General features: G+C 48.0%; 1 protein-coding gene across 1 annotated transcript in view; it reads left to right on the top strand.

Moving 5' to 3' along the window:
• Positions 1 to 547: 547 nt before the first annotated feature.
• thsd7ab (thrombospondin, type I, domain containing 7Ab) overlaps positions 548 to 10000 on the top strand; it is a 196096-nt gene continuing 186643 nt past the window's right edge. The window contains exon 1 of the mRNA XM_063199502.1: positions 548 to 889. Within this exon, the coding sequence (XP_063055572.1) occupies positions 685 to 889 (205 nt within the window). The 5' untranslated portion in view covers positions 548 to 684. The remainder of the gene's footprint in view (positions 890 to 10000) is intronic.

Here is a 10000-nt window from a genome sequence, read left to right on the forward strand (position 1 = left end):
AACAGCAGCAGCAGTAGCAGTAGCACGCTGCTCCCGGCTCTCCTGCTCGCTCCATTGTTTTCCCCCCGTGACAGCCGGAGCTCGCTCCTTCCTCTCGTTTCCCTTTCCCCCCTCCCGCCGGCTCGCAGACGAGCAGGTCAGAGCACGCGGAGGCAGAGGAGGAAGAGGAGGAGGTGGAGGACGAAGAGGAGCTAACTGTGGAAGAGGAGAAGAGAAGAGGAGAGGAATCTGTCACCCCATCCCTGCCCTTCAAAACACAGGGAACTGCCAGAAAGCAACCAGCTCTCCCCAGCAACACTCTTCTTGCCTTTTGCTCCTCTCTTGTGGAACCTAAGTGCTGATTTTTTTGTTTTTGCTTTTTGTTTTGTTTTGTTTTTACATTTTTTCGCTTTTCTTTTTACTCTTCTTCTTCTTCTTGTGGTGATTTTGTATCGGCTTCTTATTCCCATCCTGTGGCTATACATGTTTTTTCATCCTTCTTTCTGAGGCGGCTGTGAGGAGTTTTTTAAATTTTTAAATTTTGTATTTTATATTTTTTCCGACTGCAGTCGTGGCTGCTGGTGTTACTGCTGCTGAGGTTCTTGGTGCTGTTGTCTTCTTCTTCTTCTTTTTCTTCGCCATCATCATCATCATCATCTCCCCGTGATTCATCTGTGGAATTATTACTATTACAATTATTCTTCCATGCTGGGTCTGAGAGGCATGGGGCTGAGGGGGAGAACTGCTAGGACAGCCAGCAGCAGCAGCAGCAGCGGTGGTGGTGGTGGTGGTGACACCTGGCCCTGCGCTGGGCTCTGCCTGTGGAGGACACTTCTGCTGCTCGCTGGAAGCTGGACCGTGCACTCTCAAACATCAGAGGAGCCCAAGTCTATGTATTTCTGGGAAACAGGTAGGTGATTATACTATACCTTGCTGACAGTGTGACTTTTATCCTTACAGCGACACACACCTTTTGTCGTTTCTTTATGCGTTTGAAGTCATTAAGCTTCTGTGATGGAGTATAAAGATAGTGGTGCTGGAGATGGAGTGCACTTTCTCCATGTAGTGTGTTGTGTGGGTGGGTAAATGGATGATTTTTTTTTCTTCTTGAGAGTGAACTCCTCTCTTTTTTTCCCTCTTCACACCCACCACACTTTCACGGCTTTTCCCTGTGAGCTACATGTGCATGTGTTGCAGTCTCACCAGAGATGCAAGCATATAAGTGCATCGTACATGGATATTTAGTTGGTCATGCTCCCTATCACCCCCCCCCCCCAAAGGGCTTTGAAATTTGGTGTGTGGGGAGCTTCTTGCAGCAGCTGAATCTCAAGTGTGTCATTTGGTCCTAGAGTGTGATAAAAAATGATTTGGAGAAATGCAGCAAGCTGATGGATGTGGAGACAAACAGATACAGTATGTGCTGGTATTCTGTGCTTTGTTTGTGTGTGTGTGTGTGTGTGTGTGTGTGTGTGTGTGTGTGTGTGTGTGTGTGTGTGTGTGTGTGTGTGTGTGTGAGTGTGAGTGTGTGTGTGTGTGTGTGTGTGTGTGTGTGTGTGTGTTTTGCACGTGTGCTTGTGTAGCACTTTGAAGGAGCTGCATGGAATTGGGACTCTTGGAAAGTATTAATTGAACACGCACTTGATTTTTGTTAGCTGGGAGAAAGCACTTTATGAGAAAAATGTTGTTTGCCATTGATTTTCTCCTCGCTCTCCCTGTGGTGTCATTTTTTGCCGTCTCTCTATTGATTGCTGTGGATCAATGGTACTGAGAGGCCGTGAAATGATATGCTGGCTAAAGTGCGGCAACGTGATAAGGTTTTATGGCCAAATCACGTCATTTACTACGACTGGCTTTCGTATGAAGAGAGGCTTTTTTTCTTCTGAGCGGTGAATAAAGGTTCACGACCCGGGGGGGGGGGGTGCTGGGGGAACGGATGATCGGACGTGATTTGCATACACTTCTCGGCCGTGCCGAGGTCGGTCGCTTGGTCGCTGGGCTTAAGCCCCTCGTTAGGTCGAGACTTCCTGCTGACGGTCTGGTGGCGTGGGGGTCCCTTGACTTGGACCGAGCAGCCAAGCCCCGGTCCCTGCATGCACGCCTGCTGGACAGACAGAGAGGGGGGGAGAGAGAGACGTCGTCTCTGCAACGTTGTCTCTGCGCTCCTGAATTTTTAAAGAGGATGTAGCTGAGTAAGGAGATTAAAGGAACTGGGATTTATGCTGTGAAAACATCCCGTAGAGTAGGGATGGAGAGAAATGGAGCACTGGGCAAACTTAACCTACATATTTCCCCCCGTAGGTCACAGTAATTACGCTTTACTCCAGCAGTGCAGACACATCATAAAAGAGAGCGAGAGAGAGAGATATTTCTCCTTGCATACAGTAGCGCTATGCAGTTGCACCATGCAGTTCTGTGTGTGTGTGTGTGTGTGTGTGTGTGTGTGTGTGTGTGTGTGTGTGTGTGTGTGTGTGTGTGTGTGTGTGTGTGTGTGTGTGTGTGTGTGTGTGTGTGTGTGTGTGTGTGTGTGTTTTGAAAACACGACTGAGGCAAGGCTGCTATACCCTTCTGCTATATATTTTTCCCTCCTCTGCTATGAATCCTGCGATGTGTAATCAAGACCAGTTTGCTTGAGCAAGTGAGAACGGAGTGAGTGAGTGTTTCTTGCGGAGGTGGAGGACATTTTGTGTGTCAAGTGCTTTGACAAAAGCATCACCAGCTGCATGCATTGCTTTATAGCGCTGCCTGGCACCCACAGCCAACGGATTGGCCCTATTGATACATCCATCATCATCATGAACCTCCGTGCTGGAGCGGAGCCCAGCTGAGACGAGACGAGCCCAGCCGAGACGAAATAAGATGAGATGAGATGAGATGAGATGAGATGAGCCCTTATTTCCCTGTTAGTTTGGGGAGTCGTAAAATGCAGCAAAAGTGGATGTGTGGCAGTGAAAAAAGAGCAGGAAGAGAGCTTAGTAAAAGTGTGTGTGAGTGAGAGAGAGAAAAAGAAAGATAGAGCTAGATAGTGGGGGAAAGACAGAATGGGAGAGAGAGAGTAAGAGTATGGGAGAGAGAGTAGGTTTGACATGTGAGGTATGGTATGTAAATTGAATCTCAGAGGAGAGGAAAGGAGAGCAGAGCAGAGGAGTGGAGAAGAGTGGAGAGGAGAGGAGTGGAGAGCAGAGGAGAGGAGAGCAGAGCAGAGGAGAGGAGCGGTGAGGTGAGAGCATAGAGGTGAGGAGGGGAGAGGAAAGGAGAGCAGAGCAGAGGTGTGTGCCGATGGAGATGGAGAGGAGAGCCGAGCAGAGCAGAGGTGTGTGCCGATGGAGATGGAGAGCAGAGGTGTGTGCCGATGGAGATGGAGAGGAGAGCAGAGCAGAGCAGAGGTGTGTGCCGATGGAGAGGAGAGGAGAGGAGAGGAGAGGAGAGGAGAGGAGAGGAGAGGAGAGGAGAGGAGAGAAGAGGAGAGGAGAGAAGAGGAGAGTAGAGGTGTGTGCCGATGGAGATGGAGAGGAGAGGAGAGGAGAGGAGAGAAGAGGAGAGTAGAGGTGTGTGCCGATGGAGATGGAGAGGAGAGGAGAGAAGATCAGAGCAGAGCAGAGGAGAGCAGAGGTGTGTACAGATTGAGATGGAGAGGAGAGGAGAGGAGAGGAGAGCAGAGGTGTGTACAGATTGAGATGGAGAGGCTGGTTGTGCTTCTTTACTGGCCTCCCTGAAATGCAGCCCTCCTCTCTCCTGCTAATGCTGAGGCTGCTACTGCTGATGCTGTCTGGGGGTGAGGACAGAAACCTCACCCTGAGATTTCCCCCAGGAAGACGATATCACTATGAGAGAGAGAGAGAGAGAGAGAGAGAGAGAGAGAGAGAGAGAGAGAGAGAGAGAGAGACAGAGAGAGAGAGAGAGAGAGAGAGAGAGAGAGAGAGAGAGAGAGAGAGAGAGAGAGACAGAGAGAGAGACAGAGAGAGAGAAGGGGGTTTGCCAAGAGCATGCCTCTGGAAATATGTACAAAACATGTGTGTGTGTGTGTGTGTGTGAGAGCGGGTCTGTGGGTGCCTGCTTGCGTGCTTGCATGTGTGCGTGCGTGCTTGTGTGCATGCGTATTTGTATATGAGGCTATGAGGGTGGTGAGTAGTAGCTGCAAATGTTGCTAACACACCTATCTGGTGATTGGCAGATGATAAGAGGGAAGCGTTTTGTCATTTGCCGCTTTCTGATCTCCTCTCTTTTCCCCTCCCTCCCTTCTACCTACCCATCACCTCTGTGCTGCTCTGCTGCCAAAACCCTTTGGGGACTAGGAGCCTGAATGGCAAGGGTCCAATCAATGTAATCAGGCCATCTCAGAGTAATGGGGGGTGAAGGATGGACAGAGATTGTCAGGTGTGGGATGTGACACTCATGTTTCATCTCTCTCTCGTCATCTCTCTCATGCTTTCTCCCCATTGGTCTCTCTGTCACTCTCTCTCTCTCTCTCTCTCTCTCTCTCTCTCTCTCTCTCTCGCCTCCCTGGAGGAAGCCATCGGGAGCATGCTCTCCTTCTTAGTCTTCCTCTCTCTCTCTCTCTCTCTCTCTCTCTCTCTCTCTCTCTCTCTCTCTCTCTCTCTCTCTCTCTCTCTCTGTTTTTGTTCACCTCTCCCACAGCGCAGCACAGTCTACCTCTCTCTGCCACCATCTCTCTCACACGCAGCAAGCTCTCTCTTTCCAGCACTCTCTCTCTCTCTCTCTCTCTCTCTCTCTCTCTCTCTCTCTCTCTCTCTCTCTCTCTCTCTCTCTCTCTCTCTCTGTTTCTCTTTCAGTCATTCATTCACTCACTGCATGAAATACCCTCCACAGACTGGATGAAACGTTTAGGCGGTGTGAGTGAGGAGCGAGTTGAGCTGCCAGGTCTGATTTGCTTTGCGGGATCCCTCCCTTTGGTTTCAGGTGTCATCGGGCATCTCGCCTCCCTCTGATCTCCGGGGCGAGATCTTGTGGCATGTTAAATTGCCCCTTTGAGAGTTGTTCTGGTGGAACACAGCGAAACTCGATCCTCTCCTCTTGCACCCATCTCCACTCGTTCTTTGCCTTGTAATATATGGTAACACACGACGGAAGATCTTTGTCAGGTCAAGAACTCACCAACCACCCACCATCACCCTACCATCAACCTCCCCCCAAACACCCCACCCCTGTGCTTGACCCCCCTGACTCAGTCCCTCGAGGAGCTCGGTCTAAAGGCCCTTTTAAATGTTTCCGCTTGACTAAATTAAGCAGAGCGAAATACTGAACTCTCTAAAAAGCAGATGTAATGGATCAATGTTGCATGTAAGAGGCAAATTAAGCACCTATCTCTTTCCCCACTTCGTGAATCGCTGTACACAGCACGGCCGATAAAAAAAAAACACTGATTGGAAGATTCTCTGCTCTCTCTTTAGAGACTCAAAACAATTATAACACAACAGGCCTTCGGTAATATGAGCAAAGTTATTGGTTCATCATCATAGTGCAGCACGTTAGCTTCTCCCATAACTTAAATGGGAGCTCTGTTTTTAAATTGGATTGAAATTGAATCCTTAACAGACATCTGATAAGGCATCAGGCTGAGAAATTGAGCTTGACTAGCGTATGCAGTATGTGTGTGTGCGTGTGTACGTGTGTGTTTTTATAATTACTTTTTGATTGACAAATCTGGGTGCAGCCATTGCGTCGATATGAGCTACCTATCAAGCCATTATGCACTATACAATGCACTCCAGGCAGGGAAGCTGACCGGGGGACTAAGGGAGGAGGTTGCCTCGGGCCCAGAGATAGAGGGGCTCCAAAATTAGGCCCTCTTTATATGGGTGGTGGGGAGGTCCTGTTGGATGATTTTTTTGGGGGGGGCTCGGACAAAGCTGTCAGCGGCACTCTTTAAAAAAAATTGTTTGGGTCTTTTATTAGTTCATTTGTGATAGAACAGTGAGAGTTTGGACAGAAAATGAGTGGGGAGAGAGAGATGGGGAAGATTCTGCAAATGACCCGGGCCGGAATCAAACCCAGGTCGCCTGCGTAGCAGCCCAGTGCCCTACCGTTAGAGCCACAGTAGGGCCAAAGCGGCACTGCCTTGAGGAATCAAGGTTAAAAACAGGGTTTGGGGTTTAGGCTATGTTAAAATCCGATGGGTTGCTCATCTCGACGAAGCAGCCCATATCGACAGGAGACCTGGGTTCCTTGCAGCATATGATACTGGGGCATGGCTGCTCAAGGGATCAGCCGTGAAGTTATTGCATCTGGGGCTCCTTAGAGTGGCACTTAGGCATATCTCATGGACAAGAGGGTCACCGTCACAACATGCATACATACATACATATGCGCCACCCACGTGTGCTTTAACAAACACGTTCCTGCACACTTTACTACACGTCACTGTAAAAAATGATATCAGTGATAAGTCATGATAACTTATAAAATTAAGTTATTCTCCAAAACACTGCAATGGCAACAACAAGGTTTAACTTGAATTTTTAAGTTGACCAGCTGCCTCAGAATTCCAAATTAATTTAAATCTTTATTGTAAGTTCAATTGCAATTCAAAGCTTCACACAACTAACAATAAGGATTTAAATTAACGTGGAATTCTGAGGCAGCTGGTATTTTTTTTTACAGTATACTGCGAATGCAGTGCACCACGGCTGCAAACAATACACTCATGGGGGTTGGGGGATGCTCAGGCATACAAATTCTTTGTACACCCCCACTCCCCATATACACATACACACAAGTGCACCTACAGTGTAGACGCGCGCACGTGCACACACACACACACACACACACACACACACACACACACACACACACACACACACACACACACACACACACACACACACAAACACACACGCTCCTTGAGAAAGTCCCACGCACACACAGAGAAATAAACACCCTCAATTGAAAGCCAAACGCACAGTCACACAAAACGCACGGTGCGGTACAGCACGGCGCACACCCTCACTTCACTTCACTTCCTCCCTCAGTGAATCTTTTTCGACTCCCCGCTCTCCGCACGGCTCATTAGTTCCCTGTAGTTGGGTGACACTCTGCGCCGGTGGAAAGGAAACCGTCAGCATCCTGCCAGCGCCGGAGTCTGCTCCTTAGAAACCAGAGTAATTACCAGGAAGTAAAGTCAATATGGCCATGCAGCACATGGGCAGCGCTCCTGTAAGTGCCCCCTCTATCCCTATCTTCGTCCTCTCTCTTCCTCATTCTCTCTCTATATATATCCCTCCCTCCCTTCTTCTCTCTCTCTCTCTCTCGCTCTGTCTCGCTCGGTCTCTCTCACTCCGTTCGCTACCCTCCACTGCATGCCGATCAGGCACTGGGTGCACACATGGATGGATGGGTGAAGGGAAGACTGGACGGAGGTATGAATGAATGAATGGATGGATGGATGGTTGGATGGATGGATAGATGGATGAATTATCATTCAGCCCACCACCACCACCCCTGCTACACTGTAAATCCAGCACAAGCCGTCTGGCTCTGCCATCCAGTCGCTCTAGGTACTCCCAGTCAAGATTGTTCTCCGTTGTGGTTCCCAAGTGGTGGAACAGTCTCCCAGAGGCAGCAAGACTAAGCACCTCTCTTGCAGCCTTCAAGAAACAACTAAAGACATTCCTCTTTCGAGAGAATCTACTAGACTAATGATTGAACTGGCCTTGCCCCAGGGCAGAATCCTGACATTATGTTTAGTTTAGTTTAGTTTGTGAGTGTGTGTTTGTGTGTGTGTGTTCTCATTATTTCCTCTTTATTATTAAAAAAAAAAAAAAAAAACTAACCCCTCTTTGTAATTGCACTTGTTGTTCTGTATATCTCCTGTGCACTTTGTATTTGCTTGTGATGTTGGCTTGATTATGTCCTCTTCTGAAAGTCGCTTTGGTTATAAAGCGTCTGCCAAATGCAATGTAATGTAATGTAATGTAAAATCGACAGTGTTAATTTAACACTAGCCGTATTGTCAATTAAACACAGATACGTTTCGACACCTAGAGTGTATTTTCTAAGTGTTGAATTAATATTGACAGACTCCTGTGTAGGACAAACTACGTAGAAAAATGTTGAATTTGGCTGAAATGTGTTGAACTAACGCAGCAAATTTTCCAGCGCACCCCCACTGTCTGTTCCTAGGACGTGTAACTGCCCACTTTACTGGACCAGTGAGGGAGGGAAGCAGCGCGATGAAACAACCCTAAACAGAAGGGAACAGAAGCAGTATTGGCACTGTAAATCACACAAGCCTCCTCAGTGGAACTCGTCCGTGTTTGTTTTTTCGCTCATAATCCCCCTATTGACCCGTTTGGGTTTGTTCTTATTGTTTGCGGTGCACTCGGAGAACAAATCCGGTCATTGGGCCCGACGTCGCTCGCTCTTCGCTAATTAGCAATTGCCAGCTTTGTCTGCTTTCCATACAGTGGAAGAGGCCTATGGGAGAGAGATGGGGGGAGGTGGATGGGGGAATCCCTGGCTGGCCCTCGTATTGTGGAATGGTTGTCGGCTCTTGTTGTGGGCCCATGCAGAGCTTCTCCTTCAGCTTGTCTGGGTTGTGTAATGTGTTTGTTGGCGAGGGAGGCTCTTGACTTCCGCAACACTGCCTAGCTAGCTAGCTACGTATAGTAGCGGCGTGCTCTGGCTTTTGAGAGGCTCTCATGTTTTTCCTGCCCACTAATAAGCCTCATTAGGGGCATACGGAACGTGCACCAGATCTCCCTCTTAATCACCCTTAAACGGCTCTCTGAGAAGGAGCTGGCATCAGCCGACCTGCACGTCCTGTGTTGTTTAGGCTATATGCTTGTAAGTATAAGCCCCCTTACAGTCGCTACGCATTTTTTTAGTTTAAAAATGTGAAGTACGTTCCTGCTTGAGAGAATGATAGTGAGATGCTCCTACCAGCCAGCATACAACAGTGCACCAGAACCAAGACCACAGCATGTGAAACCACCAGGTTCTGAAGTCTGCAACAAAAAGCTTGTCATACCAGCCAAATGCACAGAGTGGTTTAATTGCTGTGGAGTAGTTGGTGTGGTATCTTCAACATCATTACGGCTCAGGCAGTGGTGGAGAGCTGGTGTTTTTTAGGGAGGATGGATGCATTTTAATGCGATGCTCATTTACCTGGAGCGAAATGAGACACCCGCGCTGGGTGACGACAGCTCCAGGCAAAAGACCTTTGATTTAGGACATGCATAACGATGAGCCAAATATTCTAATCTTCAAGCTCATTTGTGTCTCATAAATTCATACGGACTGCTTTGGGACAAAATATGCACAAACAATGTTTTTGATTGGATATCACTGGCAGACATGGCTGCCAATATGCTGTGACAGCAAGATACAGGTTCAGGGAAAACATAAGTGCTGACTCTTTCAAAAGAAAAAGTGAGGGAATCCACACAAGTTATCTTAATCAGTACTTAAGCAAGATTTTCATCTCTGTATTGAATGGCTGTGCACACAGACAGTTTGCATTAAACTCATTACACCTTCTTACAAGCAGCATTAGCGGATCGTTTTCTGCTAAGTATCGGTAGCAGTGAGTGACTGCTAATGTGTATCACACATGGTAGGCCTACGGTAGCTACGTAGCTGTCAATGCTGAGGGAAAGGGAAGCGATGTTTACCCGAGACTTGGCCACAGTCCAGTGGCTATGTGAGTACCGTATGCTAATGCCTCCCAAACTCGTTCACATCATTACGTCTCTCATAACAACAGGCAGAGGAACTTCAGTCATTAAGGCTCTTGGTGGCACAGCTTTAACTGCGCGACAGGCTCGATAGAGGGATTGATGACTGTGGAAATGACTCTGCTATTCCTATGCCAGACAGTGTGTGCATTACCGGAGATATCAGAGTTTTTTTTAATGAAAGCACGAAAAAGTGCGAAAACATGACTCTCTGCTGTCAGGCTTGTGTGGATATAGGAGAGTGAAATTATGAGCTCCCCACGAAATCTGCCTTTTGACAAATGGCCCATAAACAGCAATGATTTTCAAAATGATGTGCTCTCATATTGAGG

This window comes from Engraulis encrasicolus, chromosome 5 (assembly GCF_034702125.1).
Source record: "Engraulis encrasicolus isolate BLACKSEA-1 chromosome 5, IST_EnEncr_1.0, whole genome shotgun sequence".
NCBI lineage: Eukaryota > Metazoa > Chordata > Actinopteri > Clupeiformes > Engraulidae > Engraulis > Engraulis encrasicolus.